This window comes from Megalops cyprinoides, chromosome 5, assembly GCF_013368585.1.
Source record: "Megalops cyprinoides isolate fMegCyp1 chromosome 5, fMegCyp1.pri, whole genome shotgun sequence".
Classification (NCBI taxonomy): Eukaryota; Metazoa; Chordata; class Actinopteri; order Elopiformes; family Megalopidae; genus Megalops; species Megalops cyprinoides.
Window position 1 is genome coordinate 31,643,955 of NC_050587.1, and position 21,344 is coordinate 31,665,298.

At 43.3% G+C, this 21,344-nt stretch overlaps 1 protein-coding gene across 19 annotated transcripts in view; it reads right to left on the reverse strand.

Moving 5' to 3' along the window:
* The window catches only part of cast (calpastatin), a 53,925-nt gene that overhangs the window by 10,660 nt on the left and 21,921 nt on the right, over nt 1-21,344 (reverse strand). For 4 of the 19 annotated variants that reach the window (XM_036528426.1, XM_036528414.1, XM_036528420.1 and 1 more), the window contains 9 exons: nt 10,524-10,592; nt 6,800-7,081; nt 5,962-6,087; nt 5,126-5,251; nt 4,662-4,796; nt 4,005-4,130; nt 2,152-2,253; nt 1,353-1,433; nt 1,023-1,076 (listed from right to left, as the gene is read on the reverse strand). In XM_036528426.1, the coding sequence (XP_036384319.1) occupies nt 1,023-1,076; nt 1,353-1,433; nt 2,152-2,253; nt 4,005-4,130; nt 4,662-4,796; nt 5,126-5,251; nt 5,962-6,087; nt 6,800-7,081; nt 10,524-10,592 (1,101 nt within the window). Of the gene's footprint in view, nt 1-1,022; nt 1,077-1,352; nt 1,434-2,151; nt 2,254-2,401; nt 2,447-4,004; nt 4,131-4,661; nt 4,797-5,125; nt 5,252-5,961; nt 6,088-6,799; nt 7,082-10,523; nt 10,593-21,344 lie in introns of all 19 variants that reach the window. The other 15 variants (XM_036528421.1, XM_036528419.1, XM_036528416.1 and 12 more) reach the window with 14 other exon arrangements.

Here is a 21,344-nt window from a genome sequence, read left to right on the forward strand (position 1 = left end):
CACTCTTCCGCAATGGAGCAGCACGGAACAAAACATTCTGACGTTCCTCTGAACACCAGAGGAAAAGTACAGTCACACCCACAACTGCTCCAATGCACGAAGCAAAAATGCAACCACGCTGCTCTGTGCAGCCCTTAGAATACATTACTTAATCATTATTGGCACTTAAATTAATGTACAGAGGAGACTTCAACAAATGCATTACACATTAAATATGACAGAACAGTTGAAAGACATCTAGATATTGAAGCTCAAGTTAGATAAAAAGGAAAAAAAAACAAATTTGGACGAACCAAATGGTAGCCCTAAAATGGGACAGAGGTATGTTATTTATTTATGCATACCTTCACCCAAAGTGACTCGCATACCTGACATTGTACTTATTACTCATTTATACAACTGGATATTTTACTGAAGTAATTCAAGTAAAGGAATTTGCTCAAGGATTCATCATGCTGTGCCCCGCTCAGCAATCAAACGTACAACCTTCAGGATACAAGCCCAGCTCCTTAACCACCACACTACACAACTGCCCACACAAACAGACTTTGTGCGAAAGTCTGCAGCACTTTGTGAGTTGTCTGGACAGGAACCAAGCGGTTCAGGCCTAAAGTAGGTGGGTCTCAGTCACACGGGCAAAGCTTGTAGCTGTTTGCTCAGCCAACACCCAATTTAAGCAGTGAGGCTTTTAACATTAAGAAGTATGGCAATACATGAATGGGTTCCTACATGACCTCATACCACATAGAGAAAGAGCTAAAAGCTTCAACATAGACATGGTATGTGATAGGACAGGGTCCTAAGAAGGCAGTTCTTTATAACACAAGGCATGGATTTGAACTGACAGATTGCTTTTGGGTCATGTCCCCAGTTCATGCATGTATAGCACACGCAGTTATGCAACAGTAAGATCGGTCGCTACATGCACAGACAATGTTTACTAAGTAAATTTTCTTAAAGGACATAAGCCGCTGTGACAGGTGATTTGTTACTGTGAAGATGTCAGACCCAGGTGGCCTTACCGTGGGAATTTCTTTGGGCTTGTCATCCCGTTTGCCTGGAGGGACTTTCTTTTCCTTGGGGGGAAAAATGCAGAATGAGTAGTTCGATTTCAGCTTGGTAACAACAATCAAAAGGTAACAACAGTAGATTTGCCTGTATCACTCAGAGTCAAGCGTGCAATAGCTGGACATGACAACGCAGCCCAATTGCACAATGTGCCCGGCATTTCCACACTGCTGGATGCAGAGCTCCAGTGTATTACATGGCGAGCAAGAACACAGGGGTGTAGCTGTGAGCTAAAATGAGGAAGATGAAGAGGAAGGGCCAGGGAGGGGGGTGTGGGGACTGACCATGTCTTCAAGCCTGTATCCAGGAGGAAGCGTGCTCTCTCTCTCCCCACACAGCACTCCCTTCTCACTCGTGATGTCATGCTGAGGTAAGCAACACATGCCGTTACACACTCCACTCGAAGTGTCACCCCCTCCATCATATCAGACAGTCCATCACTGAACTTCCATGCACTCGACCCGGTCACACAACCAACACGGTTACGGTACACACTGGATCACATGATCAGCACACGGCCAGCATAAAGATCACAACCGATCACACCTGCACACACTCCACATTGCACAACCCCTACGAACGGTTACGCACTGCATTATATCACGCAATCCCAATACACCCTCTTACGCACCCAACCAGATCACACAGTCAACACAGCTACAGCACACACTCCATCAGACAACTTTAAACACACCGTAAATTTCAAAAGCAGGATCGATTCAATCACACAATACACACATACCAATACAACACACAACTAAAACATTCACACAAGCAAAAACACACTCCATTAGATTCATATGACCTCACTACACATGATTACACACTGAGTCAAGTCACATAATCAATAAACTGTACTGTGTATCCAATCCAGACACACTACTATACACTTACTAACACACAGTAATGCTCAATAAACACAAGTGTTACACAAACAAGAAATTACTGTGCAAACAATCAATGTATAGTATACACTCAATCAATGCTGACAGTGACTTACATACATAGTATAGCTTCATCTGACATTCTCACAAGCACACATTTAAACAGGTAAAAAAAGAGCGCATACTGTGAACTCAGTACCTCTTTGACTTCTGGGCCAGTGAATACAGGCGCTGTGGGGACGAGGGGGTCTGAGGAGGGCAAACTATCAGCCAGAGCTTCAAAGGGGTCCACATCATGCTTCTACACACACACACACACACACACAACAAAACCACAGCAAACTGAGGACATGTGTCACATGCTTCTCATTCTGTTTGACACTGATAACCAACAGGCTGCAGAATGTTAGTAGGGGGAGGGCAAGAGGGGGGAGAAAGGGTGGTGTTACCTTAGAGGCCTTTGTGACATCACTAGAGCCCACCTCCACTTGGATCTGCGAGCCAGACCGGTGAAGCTTTAATATTGTACAAAGCTACAAAGCTATGCTAGCACTACAGTACCAATGTGCTATACAGCGGTACTGTCCTATTGTTCTGAACTAAGTAAATACAAAACCACTGAGTCGATACTGTATCATTATCATAGTACACCACAGTACTGATGTAATAACTATGAGGCAAGGCCTTGTTCACACTTCAATGAGTTACGGGGCCAGAAGAGTTAGTGATGACACAAAGCTGCCATTGAAATTTACTGTCGTAACACTGGCCTCTCTTATGTCACAACTTTCTTAAAGAGCCATAACTACATTGGTATTACGGTACTGGATCTGGCACTTGTGCCTATACTTTATAGGCTGTTTCTATGTGGATAGTTATTCACTTTTCATTCTTGTGTAAAAAAGTATACAAGCCTATGATGCACCAGGTAAAAGTACTTGGCAACAGAATCCCTACAGTCACCTAGAAAAGCAAATAAAGACTGAACAAAGGCACTTATATACCTTTGTCTTATTAAGCACATTGGGTGGATCCATGAGAACATAACATCCAGAGAGTGTGGTTGAACATACAGTACCAAGCATTTCAAATTTAGCTTTGTAAGGGCCACTGATTGAACTAAACACTTTCCCCAGGATTACCTATCAACTTCTTACAGAAAACTTGAAACTGAGCTCAGGCAGAAATTCTACACAAGTTAAATAACCTAAACCTAAAATAAACCTAAAATAAACTAAACCACCTACTTTTTCAGACAGGAAGTCTAGATCTAGTGTAGTCTTTTACTGGGGTGCTGGACTGTAATGACATATTTACACAATCTGTAATGAGCAATGGAAAAACTTATAACCTCTGGCTGACCTCACACACCCAATCTCCCTGCAAGCCAGTTGGCGTACATTGAGGGCTACAATTCAATATTATGAGGTCCCTTGTCATGTCCACACCATTTTATTCCTGAAATGCATCCTTTCAAAGAAACTTCACATTTCCTTCTTTCTGTCTGACGTTTGCATGAACCGGAGTTCAAGCATTTTCATTCTAATGGCTTAAATCTTTGAAACACAAAGAGCACAGGGCTGTTTCTCAAATAAACAAAAACAAAAAACAATAGATGTATTCTAAAGACATTACGTAATGTTCATCTCCTTGGAACTTCTGAGACAAAGTCATCCTTGCCCTCAAAGAGATTTTGATCAATCAATCTAAACAATAATTATCAGCCCTCAGAAACCACAGCGGATATCTGAAAGGAAGCGCTCAATGGCAAACCTCAATCAAACAATCTCAGTTCGCCACATAATCTAATAAGTCTGATATACTCCATTCTGTTCCACGAAAGAACAAACAGGATTTTAGCTGGTGGCACAGGAGTGTCATGCATCCATTACAAAGAAGGAAAAAAATGTATACTTTTAATGAAAAGATGCTATAATGGTGATGTACTCAAAGAGAAGACACATGAAAAGACACTGTGGATAGAAGAAAAGGCCAACTAAAACCCACCGCTACCAGACTTACAACTTCCCCACAGAGTAATCTGTATTCTACCTTGGGCGTCTCTTTGGCCTTTACATTCTCGGATTTCCCCTTAACGGCTGCAGCTCCAGCTGCTGCTGCAGGCTTTGCAGGTTCAACCTTTGCAGCCTGCTCTTTGGTCTGAGAGGCTGGCACACTCTAGAATAAAGGCACAGACAAGGTGTTAAAGCCTGCCAAAGACAGAGCTCAAGGAAGCGCTTCACCCAACCGCCAGGCACCCGCAGAATGAGAGGAAGACCCCCAGAGGAAGAGAGAGAGAAGAGGGGAATGGATCCCAGAGGTACCACAAAACAGGTGAGTATGGATTCTTCTAAATTTTCCCTGCTCCCTAGAAAAGTCCCTAAATTTCCATGCCATTTCTAATGAATGTGAAGGAGGTTGAAGAATGTGATTGCACCCATGAAGTGATGATCAAGAGGAGGATCAGAGTGAGGACAGTGAACATATCAAAGGACAGAAGAAAAGACCATAATCAGTCACATCTACACAGGAAAATCCCAGCAGGCCGCTCTCTGTCTGAAGAGTAGGAGGATGTAAATATGTATGCACGCAAGATGCCATGACCGAAAGGAAAGTCAGGCCAACAAGGTACAGAGAAAATGGAGAGGATATCAAAGGAGGATGTCGATGAGGCAGACTCTGAACAGACTAAACACCTAAATCAGCTACCTTTGGCGTCTCTTTAGCTTTCACCTCCTCTGGTTTTCCCTTGGCGGCTGCAGCTGTCCCGGCCCCTCCAGCTGCTGCAGGCTTTGCAGGTTCAACCTTCGCAGGCGGTGCTTTGCTGGGAGAGATGGGCGCGCTCTAGAAAACAGGCACGCTAGCTATCAGACCCCTGCTCGAAGAGGCTTTTTCACCCGACTCGACACACATCCACGGAGCGCGAGAAAGACTCCCAAAACAGGAGCCTTCTGAGGAAGCCTGAAGAAGAAAACGGAAGCCTTGCAACTTTCTTTACGGTTCAGACTATTTCAGTCTGGGTGATAGAAAAGAAACCACAAAGCCATGACGAAGAGGAAGATCATGCAAAGGAGGGGAGGGCAATGCCCCTTAACTCTGAAACAGACCATTATGGGTCAAAGCCAAGAAGTATGAGCCCATGTTGACCTCTCCACAGGCAGTCAGCCGTCTACCTTTGGTGCATCTTTGGGAGTCTCTTTCGGCTTTGCCTCCTCTGGTTTTGCCTGGGCCACCATTGCGCTGGCTGCCCCAGCTGTAGGCTTTTCTGGCACGGCTTTCGCAGGAGAGACAGGTGCCGGCTACAACCAAAAGGCAGCCATGAATTTACTTACATGGAAACCCTGCTAAAGTTAAAGAGTCATGGACAAATAAGTCGAATGTGTTTCCCTATTAAGAACTAGACAGAGTAGTGAATTCACCATTTAGGCTCTCTGAAGCAAAGATAAATACTGGACAATAACCCTGCAATTGAACATTCGTTCAACCAATGTGATCTTTAATTCCCTTTATGTGTAATTATACATGTGGAAGTGCACTTCAGGGCTTTATGTGATTGGATGTGATTAGAGGTTCACTTCAAGGTACATGGTAGCATTCTATTGGGAATGCCATAGTCCTTGTGGTGTATATACTACATTGCACTTACATGTTAATCTGGGCATGTACTTGCGAACTCAGTGCTATGTTTGGCATTGACCCTTACTGATATGTGGTTTTGTGGTGTCCTGTTTGTACAACTTTTCATGCCATTTTAGATGCACTGTGCAAGTCATTTGCTAGAACATTTGCTAAATGACAATAATGTGATGTAATGTAACATCCCACAGCCAGTCTGTTTTTTAAATAGTTCAATTAGACAATGAGGAAGAATAGGACATGAACAATTTAGTCATCAAGGTTAATATGGAGCCATTATCAATACTGAAGAAGATACTGAAGAAGCAGAATATTAATGTGGAGGAGACCATGGCAAAAAATGGTGTTTCCCGGGGGGAGTCCAGAGGTCTACCTTTGCGGGCTGTTTTGGGCTGTCTTTCGGCTTCGCCTGCTCTGGTTTCCCCTTGACCTCAGCTGCACCAACTGTCTCTACAGCAGCCTTTGTGGGTGCAGCTTTGGTGGGAGAGAGAGGTTTCGTCTACAACAAAGAGGCAGTTGCTGATTTACTTCAACGAATAACCTGCTTATAAAGCAAAATGCAAGGGCCTCTTTCCTCAGCATCTGAAACTCCTTTGACCAATAAGACCAAGCATAGCATAGGCACAGCAGGAATATTTCTTTCCCCAATACAAGTCCCACAACAATTTAATTTCCACACTTTTCCAGATGGAAAAGGTAACCTTAAACCTGGTCAGTCCACTTCTGAAACAAGCAAAGAGGGCAGCAAGGAACAGATTTATGAGATAAAGAAAGAAATCAGAACCAATGAGATTAACGTATCAAAAGTAAATAAGCAGCAATCTCCAAAGTGCAGAACAAAGATTTACTGACATTAGTATAGCTTGTTCACTGGGTGTGATAAGTTGCCTCTGCCATTTCTCTGACTGGCAGTAAGAAGTCACCACACCATGTTAATGCATTAATACCGTAGTAGAAATGAATGTGATCATAACGAAGCGCAATGCACGTTGCCACACTCTGGGGAGTGTAATACAGTCAGTCTGTGCCAAAGAGTGTTAGAAGCGGGAGAAGATGGTTGAAAACTGCGAGCAGAAAGCAAGAGGGGAGAACAGGGAGGCTTGTCTGAGGGGGAAAGATGTGTGGAGAGGGGAACCCTGCGGCCAAGCGAGGGTTAAGAGGAGGAGTGAGATTCAGAGCAGTGTTCTTTCTTTGTCGGCTCCATTGTCTACCTTGGGAGACTCCTTCGGCACTGTAACCACCGGTGTTTCCTGTTTCGCAGCTGCTCCGGCTGTGCTAGCCGCGCTGACCGTGGCCGGTGTGCTGACCGTGGCCGGAGTGCTGACCGTGGCCGGAGTGCTGACCGTGGCCGGTGTGCTGACCGTAGCGGCTGTGCTAGCTGCACTGACCGTGGCCGCTGTGCTGACCGTGGCAGCTGCTCCGGCCGCGCTGACCGCCGTGGCTGTTGCCGCCGGCTGTGAGGCCGGGGCTGTGGTGGATGGTGTGGCTGCTTTCTGTAATGCAGAGGGAGATGCACCTTTCAATCACCATCACCCTTGGTATAGGCTGTCCTTCCATGTGAATTAAAGGAATAATAACATTAGAAAAGCAATAAAAATAGCAAAAACACAAAAGGAATTTAACATATGGCGACATATATTGTGATACTCTGACACACACACACAGATCAGTCAGTCCTAATTTAGGGTGTCATTTTATGCAAATAATGTGGAACATTCACTCGGCATGAACAACCACAAAACATTCTTTTGTCTGTCAGTCACTCTGAGTAAGAGTGTCTGCCATGTGACTAAATTTAAATATGAATGTGCACACATTGCCCATTCAAAAACCAAACCTTTTTTGGCCTCCTAATTAGCAGTTCCAGTTGCTCTACAACACCAGTATGCACTGAGCCTGTAACCTGAGAGTTTTCACAGCACTATCAGGCAGCGAGCAGTACATCACTGCTGAGTTACCCGCTTTTCATGAGCTAGCAGGATTTACGCCGATTAGAGTAGGCTCCCAGAATAGGTTTTAATTTACTGGAATCACCATCGCTTCCAGGAAGCAATTCCCGTTAAACGAGCAGGTTTAACTGTGGCGGTAACCCTCAGCTACTGCAATGCTGTTGGAATAATGTTACTGTGCCAGCCAACAGCACTGTTCCCAGTGCAGTGTGATTGAAAATTCAGATTTTCATCCCCTCAGGTGCAACCATCCCAGATTCAAACACCAAGTGCTAACTGTGCTAACTGGGCAACATTATCACCCTGCACGTCAATTATAAACCTGCCCTGTGACACCACTGCCGTCACATCAAAAATAAACCTGTCCTCCGTTACACAAAAATGCCAATGCACCTATTAAATTCCGTTCCTCCAGCAGACTCCAGCAGAGTCTAGCAAGTACGCTACCTCCTGTTGACATTTACAGCGTGTGCCATCACCATGGTGATCCCCAGGCGAACAGAGGGGACTGCTCTTTGGGTTTTGTTGGAATCATACGTGGAAAGTGAGTCACTGTCCAAAAGCATCTCCACAGAGACGCCAGCGCTGCCATCCTTTGTCCTGACCTGGCTCTGCGCAACAAGATGTCAGGGTTCATGCTGAGACACACACTGCCCTCCCACTTCATAAATAAAGAGTTTTTACTGGATTAAGAACACTCCTCTGTCCCTACTTTGTATCTCATCCAATGCTTTAATTGGGCAGCTTCACATAAAACCTGAAATTTAATTGGTTGGTTTCACTGTTTCGTAGGTATGCGCATTGAGAAACGAGGAAAAGGTTTCACAGTGCAGAACTCTCCGGTTCCTTCCACAAGAATGTCATGCTCTGATACAAGTGTATGACACTCCCCCCTCCCTAATGCATGAGAGATGAATAAGCCTTTGCTGGGCCTTCAAAACACGAAAAAGTGTCTGTCCTGAACCATTTAAGCCTTCACTGTGTTATGTCTTAACATTTGACATCATCTGAAACTGACTGTAAGTCGTCTCAGACTGCTGCCCTGCCTCCAATTGCCAGAATGCTCTGTGAGGGTGGTCACACCCTATCTGCTGGCTAGCATGTGGCTAACCTTGCTTACTAGTCCTACATCAGGTCTCCCTCATTCAGAAAAAAAAGGTTGGTAAAACAGACTGGCAAAGTATGGCTAGTAATCTGGTAGAATGGATAGAAATTCATGTAAAGATTCCCATAAGAGAACCCAAGCCCACTCTGCGTACAAGGAGAATCCTATATCTTCACTTAAGCAAAGCTTAAGGAACAACATAGTAAATCTGAGATTTTTTGCTGAAGCTAACCTTTAACATTTCAGCACAATTTGTTCAGTGCTTGTGCCTAATAAAATAAAATGTTTTAATAATTAGATTTCTGATTACTTATAAAATAAAATTAAAAATAAAACAAAATTCTGTTGTTTTCTGGCAGTAAGGCATCCAGCAGGAATGGACAAATGACCTGGTATGACTTTATCACTGAGTGCTTATTGAAGCAGGCAAGATTAACACTGACATACTGAGGAACACAAGGCTCAAAATGTGACATCCCATCAGGCACTCACCCTTACCAAGCTGAGACCTGTGTGCAAGCTGAAACTCTGTGTGTAATTCCCGCAAGGACTTGATGACTGACAATGTCACCAATGCCTGATGATGTCACTCTCAGGGGCAAGAGACTCTCCGATTGGCAGCTGAGGTGGGTGGTAATCATAGAGGAGAGGGCTCTCAAACCCACACAGAGAAAGACAACTAGAGCAGAGACCCCTTCCAGGCAAAACATGCCATCTGTTTGGTAAATGCGGCTACACAGTGCCACTCCCTTCTGTAAATAAGCAATGGTTCCAGTCGTTTTATACAATGGAAAAAGTGCCACATAATACATGTCTAAGCTGGCCACATTCATGTCCTTTCCTCTTTTTATAGACTAGTCACACTGTTCTGATGACTTACTTTATGATATTTTGAGAACGTTAACAACTCCTGCCTGAAAATTCTAATAAATCCCTGAGGATCATTTGGGCACATAACACAGTGCTGATAAATTCTCTCTCTCCACACTACCCTGTGAAAACTTGTACCAGACAGTAAAGGGGGGATTAGGGATATTCTTGTTGTGGACATATTTATCCATGTGTCTGTATTTCAATGAACTCCAGACCAGATCTAGACTTGTTCAGTAATATATTTAATCATTTCATCATTAAACCCACCTTTCATCTACTAAGTGTTGCATTGTATGATTTGGTGAAACAATAGCTGTTTTTGATGTTATTGTTCTTGCTCTATTAAAGCAAAACTCAAAGCATTTCACTTTTAACATCAAGTAGCAAAAACAAGTGAGAGTTGCTTTGACACACACTTTGGTACTTTTTTGGTTCCTTTACTAAAATGTGTTGTTTATTTTGATGTTCATGGGGCTCATAATATTAAGTATTATATGAATAAAGGGAAATTTCTTTAACTCTCTTTCCAAAGTTAAGGACAAAGAGCTTTTCAGAGGCCAAGATCATAAAAATCTGCAATGCCTTCAAATCACAACCATTCTTCCGACATCCATCTACTTCCCATGCTACTCTTACACTGGGATTTAAGGGGTTAAATTGTTTTCCATTTCCAGGGTGTTTCTGCAAGAGGGGGTGTGACCAAAACCCTGCTTGAATAGGAGGAAAGGCAAAGTTTTCATTTCTGGCCTTTGCTGCGCAGCCATTACGTCGAGCTTGCTTTCCCCACAGACCTTTTAACAACAGGCTGGGCTGGTGCTCGGTGCTACCCTGAGCAATCTACCAATCAAACAGGAAAGACCAAGGTACACCCGGCCAAGTGACTGGAGAATCACAGAGGAGAGACACTGACTTAAAGTGAGGATAGAGGCAAAGAAAGGAGAGGTGAGGAGAGATTGAGAGAGAGAAAAAGGAGGGAGGTCAGAGATGGGGGGGGGGGGAGGTGTGTACCTCAAATTCGGCAGGTTTCATGGTGGAGACCTGCGCCGATGGGGTGGGCGTGGTCTGTTTGGGTTGAGACTGCAGAGAGGAAACAGAGAGAGAGAGAGAGGGGGCGAGCTTTAATACAAGCTTCAACACAGCACTGTCAGGTCCAGAGCTCAGCAGAATACTCCTGTTCTGAGAACACTGTACTCAGCATCTCTTCTATATCCAACTAAATACATACTGTATCTAACAGTATATAATATTTGCCACATTCTGTCACGGAGAAGTCCTGCCCTGTGAAAAATTGCTCTTCATCCCATATGAAAACAAAGTATATTGTAATATAAAGAGAAATATATTGTTTAGCTCAAGATTATATTGAAAATAAACTTAAAATATATTCTTGCAAAGCAAAAATATATTACAGTATACCAATACAGCAATCATACATTAAATATTTTCAACATATTAATTCAGCTAAATAATATTTATCCCCTAAAATATATTTTAAAATATTTTTTGTGTGAGATTCCTTTCTAAAATGTTTTCGTTTCTGGAGTTGTAGCAACAATGCAAGGTGAGGAATGCAAATAGAGATAGCTGGTTGTTACACTCTTGGGCAAAGTGCTTAACCTGAACTGCCCCAGTAAATATCTATGCATTTCAACTTGCTCTGCATAAGGACATGAGCTAAACTAATGCGATGCATAATAAGGGAGACTGAACCTGTTTGTCATGATTAACAACCTTGGTTTTAGTCAACAGCACCCATCAGTGGCTAATTCCTTTTTACTTAACCGTGTCTTATGTGGTAGCCCTACCTTTAACTGCTTTAAATTAAACAGACATGTTTTCATGTAATAACTTTGATTGGGACCAGAAGGTCCAAGATTGGTTTTATTTCGATAAACCGCTATGTGAAACACACAAACCCCTAACCACATAAGATTCAATCGAGTAAAAATAAATCAGCTGCTAATGGGCTGTTCTTGTTTAAACTGCTAGTTAACTGTGCCTGTCAAAAACAGAAATGAAAGGTATGTTCTTTGTCTCTTTTGTCTTTTTGTGGCTCCCTGGCTACTACCTTGAAAGAGCTAGAGCACATGAATCAACATGAATGAGAATTCTCGATATACACAGAAGGGAAGAACAAAGGATATAAGCTTGTAAGTTTTTTTCCCCTTCAGGGAGTTCCTGTCCCTCTTCTTACAGACATACACTGACTAATTTTATCTGCCTTTTTTGCTGGCTGAAGCACAAATCAGGCCTAACAACACTGTGGTGCTATGGCGTAACAGTTCTGGTGGGAGAAGATGGCGCGAATTGATTGTCAGATGCTAAAACCTTCAGGCAGCTAATCTCTATTAAAATAGACACATTAAACACAGTCATTCAGTGAGATTTTACCAGATTGTGTGACACAACTATCACACAGCAGAAAATGTTCACATGTCCACAACCATTCCCTTTTTTGTGGTTACCCAGTACATTCACATAATACATTTTTTAAAAAGCAGCTCTATGGGCACTATAATTTATTCCAGTGTCTTTTCAACAAAGAGGTCAGCTGAGTTGGACCATCCACATCCAGAACCCACATCCAATTTTCAACACCATTGACCCCAAACACAGTTTTTTCATGAACTATGCAGAGTTCAGTGTAAGGCAGATGGTCTGAACTAATAATGCAAATGGCATTTATTTTGGAAGCTGTGTTTCAGTCTGGATGAGTCAGAGGGTTTGAAATTTTCTCCACTGTTCCATTATGCTGCTTGACACTAGTCCACATCATGGCCATCACACACCTCCAACGCTGAATGAGAAGCAGCGGGGCCACGGGCTCTACTTCCAAGGCCCTTGATCCGTACCTACTCGGGACAGAGTCTATGGTTGAATCACACAGCCGCCGTATCATTGCAATCGGATCCACATCCTGAGAAACAACGACCAGAACTTGCGAAGAATGCGAGACAGAATTGCTATTGCTCTTCAAAGACGTGGCCACATCCACTGTTAGCAATAACGCACAACAGCCCTAACAAAGCACCTTCGGCAGTACAACAAGGAAGGGTGGAACTTAGGCAACAGTGAGACCCACCCTTACCTGGTATGGAAGCAGCTCACTTGCACGCCTCCCCTCCCTGCTGTAATTCAGTGTGACAGTGGTTATTCTGTCCACATTTTCTCACCACTCAGCAGTGACAGCAACAAAAGGAACACAATATAGGTTTATTTTTGGCTGGATGTGACACCTAGCAGTTAACAGAGGGTGGTACTATGGGAAGCTCACACCCAGGTAATATGTTTGGTTGGACAACAGCAATCAGTTATAAATTGGTCATGTAATAGCCAAAGGATTAATCTGTGTTTGATGAAACTGGCTTGTTATTTTCCAGGGCATTTGTTTACAGAAACGTTTTACCTGACTTTCAAATACTCCCACAAAACTGAGAAGTAATTTCAAATTTAGATATGCTGTGCACACAGAATGCATATTACTTGTGAATTGTTAAATATGTACTAATTTTTGTTTTCAGACTATGGACCTTGGCACAATTCATCGCGCAACTTTGCTGTTAGCATACAAGCGCAGCTTCACAGCAGTATTGAATAGTAACAACCAGGCCTCTTGTTTTCCCAGTGTGAGAGCCCTGGTTTCTCATCCTCTCTGTCCTGTATCACACTAGCACCCAGACGCCTGTATGACCCCTGGGGTGTATTACACAACGGGCTGAAATAATGACCCAGTGTCTGTGATGTCAGCTCTCAAGCTGAATGCAGCAGAGTCGGTTCTTGCAAAAGTTCTTGCAAATCCTTTGGAATCCAGCACATGGCATGCCTTTCACCATGGCAACCAACCCCTTTCCCAACTGAAGAGAACAAAACATTGCATTAAAAAAAGCATTTACTGGCACTCAGGTGTGCAGACTCACACCCACACGACAAGAACCAAGGTGCAAATCACCAACAGATAAACAGCACCTCATTGTCACGTCCCTAAACCTATCTCTAATCACAGATACCCTACCCTAACACCACCTGCCCTGACCTCATCAACTCCAAAGAGAAGGATAACATTTTTTCCCAACACACTGTTTCAATTAATCGAATGTATACACAACCACTAAAAATAAATTGTTCCTCTTTGCAAGATCTTCAAAATGTGTTTCACAAGATCATTTTTTTCACACAATTGTTCTGAGAAATATTTTAATGAGAAAAGTATTGACAGGGAAAATATCTGAGGGAAAAATCATTATTTCTTACAAGAAAATGTAGGATGGGTGGATCTACATTCTTAATAACTGCAGACACTCGCAAAACCAATCTAAAACCAAACCAATGTAATCTAACCAAAGAAAAAATGTTCTTGCAAAATTTGCAAAACAGTTGAAATTTTCAAAATTGAGACCGTTTCACAAGTCTTTGTATTCAAGAACATTCTTTCCCAAGCTTTCAGAAGAAATGCTCTCACAACGGCAATCTTGTTTGTAAGAAAGCTCCAATGTTTGGGAACTAAAAGTAGTGTCCCTGTCATCTCCGTCTTCTCAGACCTCAACGAACTGATGGCTTCAGAACTGGGGTTGGCCAGGGACAGTAGGGTAAAGAGGATCTAGCCTTGGTGTCACTGCTAATGCCATATCACTTTCATCTCAGCTGACTGCTTCATCATGCAGTGCCAGGAACAAGCCAATGCCGTTCCCTTGCGACATGCGGACACCTCGGTCAAGGGTACAGTGACATTACAGAAAAGATTTCCGGGTACGGGGGGGACTCAAGCTCTACAGCCAGTCCCAGCACTTCCACTTTCAGTGCTTCATATTGTAAACACTTACAATTTGTGATCTTGTAAACCGAGCACATGTTATATACCTACGTTTTGTTTTTACTTCACTGAATCTCAGACTTTCTATGTGTATATAGTCATGTGTGGGGAAGGGGGGGATACATGCATACATGTACACACACACAAACACGCACAACTTTTTGTACACTCTGGAACATTATTTTTTCCACCACAGACACTTGATTACAGAGGTAGCATGGAACTGTAATGAGTAAAGAATGACAGTTCAAGGATCTTGGGAAACTGCTTGTGCATGACACCACTAGCCCCTGTCTGTGTTCTTTTTTCTAAAATGGTTGCTCAAAATCACTGCACTATAATGTAAGGAGGTGTGATAACTGACCCACCTTCATTTCAAAGTTCTTATTTTGGCTTCCTCAAAGGTGTTATTATGATAAAGGGAATGTGTTCCTGTCTGATCCAGCTGCTTCTCCTGTATCTCAGGCATGACCTGGGTGGAGCCCTAGGTCCTTCTCTCTCTTCCTCTCACTCACTCCCATTATCTCACTGTGCTGTACCAAGCTGCTTAAATCCTGTCTAACTGGTTAGTTCACTCCCTAAAGTAACAAGGTCCTTTGTTGCAATTTTGGATTTTTGAACCATTTACATTTACATTGCATTTATTCATTTAGCAGACGCAGACCGACTTACATAGGTTACAGTTCTTTACAGCTTTATACAGCTGGATATTTTACTGAGGCAATTGTGGGTTAAGTACCTTGCCCAAGGGTACAGCAGCAGTGTCCCAGCGGGGATCGAACCGGCAACCTTTCGGTTACGAGTCCTGCTCCTTAACCACTATGCTACACTGCCGCCCATTTGCTGGTATTGAATTTGCTGGTATTGAATCACTTCCAGGTGACATGTTCAGCCACTGTCTGAAAAAGTCAGCATTCAAGCATGAAAAGTACGAATAATGTTATAGCTGCCCACACTACACTGCACCCTACCACAGTAGCCAGTAGCTGCAAAGCATAACACGTTCCTCTCTATAGAATGGGAGGGAGGTGTACGTTCTGCAGTGCAAGTGATGTTCGCAAGAGCTGCGTCAGACAAGGGCCTGTCAGCACAGAACAGACTCACTGCACACACCCCATAACTCAGCACCCATTGCCCAAACCCACAGCGTCCACTGAACTGCAAAAGGAGACTGTCTGAGTTCCTCTTCCCCTGAAGGCCCGGCTCCTCCTGACGGGTGGCTGTGTGTCACGCTTTGATGTAAATATTGCGATGTTGCCTAGCGATTAGCAACAAAGAACATCTGACTGGGAAGGCCTTTTAAAAAAAAAAAAAAAAAGAATGAAAAAGAATGGTGGTGGATTATTTTTCACGGCACACCCAGTGTTCAAGGGGACCTGGCAACCGATGCTGGAGGTCCGGAATCTTCCATCCTGACTGGCACTGGCACTTCCTAAACAGCACAACCCCAGGCAAGAACCCAAGAACCTGAACCATGCCACAGGGACACCAGAGCGTCCAAACCAACTTTCTAAAGCAAGACCAACGGTGCATCCCAAAGTGTGAATATGATCTAACAGAGGAAGTGGTTTCCTTATAAACAAACCAAAACCTTTTTTTTTTTTTTGATGATGATGCAACCTCCTAAAAGTGAACTTGATGCCATCCTCCTGCTGACTATGCGCTCTTATGATACAACTGCAATGGGTGCTCTTGAACTAAAGAGGACAACCAACCACTGAATAAAAAACACAAGGTGTTCACATGTTGCGCTGGTGAGAAGAGGAATTTTTATCTGGCAGAGGTGAACACTTATTGGAATATAACAGAGCTTCAGTGTCCTGATTTCATCCCTCAGAAGTCAGCGAGAGAAATAAAATGGCAAACACCTGCACACCAGAGTGAGGAAATGCAAAGAATGCTGACAGCTGACAAATGTTGAAGCCTGTTGTGTGCGCGCAGGTACGGACGCCTGTTGTTCAACTGCCCAAGTTCAGTGCTCTGAGAACGAGCTGCACTGAAGAGACAACTCCTTTCCTCCCTTTTCGGGAAAAGCACCAACGTGAAAAGAACGGGGAAAATGTGCCGCCATTATGTTTGGAGGGATGAAGAGATCAAACTAAGGGGCCAGCTCACCTCTAAGAACATTCCATCAAGGGTAATACCACAGCATGGCGTGCAACTGGCCTCTTCTGCAGCCTCACACACTTGAATCGTTCGTTGGAATGTGAATTACTGTCTGTACTGATAGCAATCCATCAAAATATGGATCTTATTTTAACTTATACCCCATTCATACACATGTAAATGTTGTGCAAAACAAAATATACGAAACAGCAGACAGGTGTGAATGTGAAAGTAATTAGCACGCGGCTCTTGTTGGGCTCTGCTAGCATATTTTGGGAGGTCAAGAAAAAGTCATCTTTCCTGTCCCCCTCCATCATCTTGAAATATATGATCTGGATCCTTCTCATCGAAGGATTTTGGAGCAACTGTCAGCTTGAAGCTTTAAAAACAAAACCAGGGACCAAACCCATTGATTGATGGAAAAAACCTAAATTACTCGGGCAAAATTACTTACATTTTTACGCAAGCGCATTACTCTCAAGAGTGACAAGAGTGGCGTCCACTCCCTTGTGATTAACAACAGTGTGGAATGGAGAAGCTAGGCAGAATCTCAGCCAGACTGTTCTGCATTCGTCCCTGTCATCCAATACTGTATTGAGAGATTGAGAAACTAGCATTAAACCTGTGGTAGCCAATCCTGGTACTGAGAACCAGCAGCTGAATGACACCTGGCATAACAGGCATTCTATCCAGTTCCTGGCTCTAATTCAATATTTAAGACCTGGAATGAAGATTTAAAAAACCCATGAATCTATACTGGCCACTATTAGAGCAGTTGGAAATGAGCCACATTAGGACAGGGGTTAAAAAAGTTCATTGATTTTAGTGTCTGAATATTATTGAGAATCTTATAAATAAGTTTGAGCTTGACACATGACTGGCCTATGCTATAAAGCACCCAGCTCCATTATGAGAATACAAGCTGAAACAATATTACAACCTGGATGGTGAATTTGCTGTGGGCATAGCAGCACACTTCCTGACGTCAACAAGAGGACTGGGCCAAATTAAACATTTATCGGATTCATGCAAATTAAGCGTTTATCGGATTCATGTATGAGCAGATGTACTGTGTGACGCGTCTGTCACCATACCACAAACTTGTCCCCGTGAAAAAGTTTCTGATGTTTTCTGATCACATAATCTGGAGAAGACTCAGCATGTTCATTGATATTCCTTGATGTAATATCCATAGGGCATCTGTCAAGCCCTTTTAACCTATGGGTTGCAGGCCATATGAGAGACTATGCCTACTCCTAAGCAGGGTACTTAAATATCTTGCTGTATAAATGGATGATAAGCAAGTCACACTGGGTCTAGATTAAGGCATGCCAGGCAAATAAATAACATAACACAATGTAAACCACAAAAACCATTGAAATCACAGGCTGTAGTAAGCGAGTGGGGGAAAAAACTGAAACAGGCATATTGCTGTGTGTGTTATTGCAAACAATTTCCCAATCAGATACCAAAACGGGACACATTCAGTGGAGTTGTATCATAAAATCCTCACCAACAGTACTGTAATATGATCTGCTGGGGGATTGCAATCATAACAACATTCAGATGGGTAATTTGAGCAACATTTACTTCGCAGCCCATGAGAGAAAGCAAAGACTGATACAGACGATCTTCATTCTTTCTTAGCTGTGAAGTAAACACTTCACAGTGCTAAACCAGTGAAGCCAGAGAGGCAGAAACTGAGTCCATGTGCTACCCCCTTTATGTTCAGACCTCAACTGCATGACTCAAACTTCAAACTAAGACACTCACCTGTCAAAACAAACACCCCATATTAATTATAACTATGACAGATTGATTTTCTGTGATGCTATGACATAATGTCAATGGCGTTCACCATGTACCAGTCAGTCATTGAAGTGTTGTCATGTTTAATGAGCAAGTGTTAGTGACATGATTTCACGATTACTTCTGCAGCCCTTTCAAGCTGCTGGGTTTCACCTGTGAGATGAAAGTGAGGTCCTCACTATCATTCACAGTTGTCCAATAACGGGGTCCACCCTAAATGATTACTTATATGGCTGTTAATTGCAGACTAATACACGATTGCCAGTCCAGTATCCTCACACACTCCTGAAACCGAAAATGAAGAATTTGATCATATGTTGTCCTTGGTGAGTGTTTCGAGCTGTTGCCAACTGGGCCCTTTGGCTGCATAGGCCATGTAGATAAGGCTCATCAGCTGCAGACAGACACGCACAGGGATTCTGGGTAATGGTAGCAGTTTAATCACAACGGCAAGGGCGGGGGGGCTGCTGAGCTACTTCCATTAATATAACACTGCAAACTCTTATTTTCCAGTCCTCTTCCCAGAGATGCTCTCCACAATGCATGACCACAGACAAGTAATGGCAAGGTCACTTTTCAGTTCAGAAGTCTTCAGAGGTCTGATACCTGTGAGCAATGTCTGTCTCCAGGTACAAGCACAGGAGCTGATCTTATCAATGTGTCAACATTGAGAGTGTGTTTTACAGAGTGTGCGAGAGTATGTGTGTGTATATGTACATTTTTGTAAATGTACATATGTATTTGTGTATGTGTATATATACATGTGCATGCCCTTTATGTGTATGAGTGTGTGTGCTGGCTGCATAACTCTCTGTATGCACGAGTTTTTCATGGATGCATCCCATAACCTATCAGTGTACCTGCCTGATGCTGCTGTTGACAGAGAAATCACCCTGTGGTCTATGGAAACGATTGGCTTTTAACAACAAACAACAAACAAGCAAGCCAGCCAAGGGTATTTTGAAATGATGATTGCGAATTCCAAATGAACAAACACACAAAACATAATCCAGCCAATAGCCTTGTGCTTTCATGCAATAATCATTCAGCCAATCACACTCACAGTCATCCTCCTATTAAGGCCATTCTGCAGATAAATGACAGGTTTCAGATGAAAAAGTGCCGCAGCCGTGCTTGCATGCTCCCCTTTCTCTAGCGTGCCACTTGCTGCCAGTGTGTGAGGCAGGGGAGTACAGTTACAGGCTGTCTATAGCAACCAGCAACAACATGCTGAAATCAGTCACTAAGCGGATACCACCATCAGCGCGGCGCTGTCTTCAAAGAAATACGAACCACAAACACAGCCAGTGAGAATGAGTTGGGCATAATCGGGGGGGGGGGGGGGGGGGGGGGGGGGTGGGGGGGGGGAGAAAAACACGTCACACGCTCCGATTATTATGGAAAAACTACCACCTTACTTTACGTACAAGACTGGAAAAAAAAAACGCACATATGGCTTTAGTTGTGAAACCTCACCACACCCAAAAGGGGGCGTTCCCAGAGAGGAGATGAAACAACATGAAAAAATGCGAGCAAGACTCAGCAACGCAAAGGAATGCCCAAGCACGAGGGGGATGCACAAGGCAGAGGACAACACAAAACACCTGTAAGGCAGCGCACTCCATGATGGATGCCTCCTGCCTGAGAAGGCTGAAAAGCCTGCTCTTGCTTAAGGATGGCATAAAAGCAATGCTATGCTAACTCGCACTCCTCGTCCTAAGTCCTGTTTATGAGGAGATGACTAATTGTAAATCATTGTGAGCCCCGCCCTTCAACTGCCATGTGAAATGTCTGGGAGAGCACTGGGGCTGACTGGCAGTCCATATTCAATTCGCAGGCACTGCTCCAGTTTGTGCCCTTACGGCAGTTGACCTGGCACAGCTCAAAGCTGCCAAATTTAACTGCTGCTTTGGCTATCTGCAACACTTGCATACAGAATGTCCTGTACTCCTGCTGACTCATTTCACAAATTACCATTTTAAAGACCGAACACAATAGTCCCGAAGTATTCACTATAAAGTACATGCGCGTATACATTTTTTAGGGAAGTGTTTACAGCTATTACAAAAACAAACAGACACACAGACACCCATATAGACACCCTCTCTTTCTTTCTCTCTCTCTCTCTCTCTCACACACACACACACTGTATGTCTTTCAAAATAAGTTTCCTTTAATTGACCATTGAATATCACAGCCTGTTATGAACTAAAAGTGAGACAGATACTCAAACTCATGCCAGCAGTAAAAGGAAAATATCCCAGTGATGTGTTGCTCACATAAAAACTGCACCGGCAATGTGCATGAGTGACACAGAATACCAAGACTGAGACAGTTTTAACAGAATTCAGCTGAGCAGTGAAACACAGTGGGCCACGTCACTAAATGAGGAATTAGCCATTAGCATCTTCCTGTGAAGCGGGGGTAGCCAGGTTCCTGTGTTTACATGTGCACACTCTGCACACAGGAAACGCACATCTGCCTGGCACCTCAACCTCACCAACAGCACCAGTGTCGGAAAAGCCAGTGAAAATGAGAGCTAGAGAAGTGACTCATCTATTACATGACAGGGGCTGAGACTGTTTCAGTGCTGGGTGGCAACGACATATCATTAGGACTAATATCATTAGGACAGACGCAGCATCAATTATGCTTTATGAAGTGGCTGACTCCTACCACACCTTGTTAAATGCTTCAAAGGTGGTACATCAAGTACAGCCCTGTTAATTTGCAACAATACATTCCATTCCTTTACAATGTATTACAATCTCTTTAGCCGACAGTTCAATATTACACAGTGAAAACAGCAGTCTCTTAAATGTGTGCACTGTACATTACATCAGTTTATTGGATTTAACTGATCCAAAAGGGGCTTAGCCTTATAATTAGATATTAACCGAACGGACCTGGATTAGAGCTGCATATAAACATATTTTGCATTTTTTTCAGCGGAGTCAAATTTCAAGGAAAATTGAAAATGTCAAGCAAAATGTGACTGAAAGTCCCCCTCTAAACTGCAGCATTTACATCTGTGCTGTGCAGCGAAGGGTTAAAGACTGTTCCCACTGCAGCTTCCTACATCACTGCTGGCAGCAGAAAAAACC